Consider the following 705-nt stretch of genomic DNA (forward strand, 5'->3'; position numbering starts at 1 on the left):
AGGGCTGGTGCATTGTGTGAGGGGCGTGCGAGGAGCAGGGTCGGTGCGACGCACGAGGGGCATGCAAGGAGCAGGGCTGGCGCTAGAGACGTGCAAGGAGCAGGGCTGGTGCATTGTGTGAGGGGCGTGCAAGGAGCAGGGCTGGTGCATCGCACAAGGGATGTGCAAGGAGCAGGGCCAGTGTGTCACATGAGGGGCGTGCAAGGAGCAGGGCCGGTGTGATGGGCATGCGAGGAGCAGTGCCGGTGCGGCGCACGAGGGGCGTGCAAGGAGCAGGGCTGGCACTAGAGACGTGCAAGGAGCAGGGCCGGTGCATCACATGAGGGGCGTGCAAGGAGCAGGGCCAGTGTGGTGCACGAGGGGCGTGCAAGGAGCAGGGCTGGTGCGGCGCACGAGGGGCGTGCAAGGAGCAGGGCTGGCGCTAGAGACGTGCAAGGAGCAGGGCTGGTGCATTGTGTGAGGGGCGTGCAAGGAGCAGGGCTGGCACTAGAGACGTGCAAGGAGCAGGGCTGGTGTGTCACACGAGGGGCGTGCAAGGAGCAGGGCTGGTGCATCGCACGAGGGGCGTGCAAGGAGCAGGGCTGGTGCATTGTGTGAGGGGCGTGCAAGGAGCAGGGCCGGTGCGGCGCACGAGGGGTGTGCGGTGCACGCGGCTGCACGAGGGCCAGCGCACGCGCGAGGGCCGTGCCCCGCGGTGGGGCGTGC

At 68.7% G+C, this 705-nt stretch overlaps 1 protein-coding gene across 1 annotated transcript in view; it reads left to right on the forward strand.

Annotated features, from left to right (window-relative positions):
• Positions 1–705, forward strand: part of LOC104834893 (neurexin-2-like) — a 33002-nt gene that overhangs the window by 5487 nt on the left and 26810 nt on the right. Inside the window, exon 2 of the mRNA XM_010572558.1 lies at positions 527–564. Coding sequence (XP_010570860.1) covers positions 527–564 — 38 coding nt within the window. The remainder of the gene's footprint in view (positions 1–526; positions 565–705) is intronic.

Source organism: Haliaeetus leucocephalus, unplaced genomic scaffold (assembly GCF_000737465.1).
Source record: "Haliaeetus leucocephalus isolate CR32 unplaced genomic scaffold, Haliaeetus_leucocephalus-4.0 Scaffold343, whole genome shotgun sequence".
In the NCBI taxonomy this organism is placed as follows: Eukaryota; Metazoa; Chordata; class Aves; order Accipitriformes; family Accipitridae; genus Haliaeetus; species Haliaeetus leucocephalus.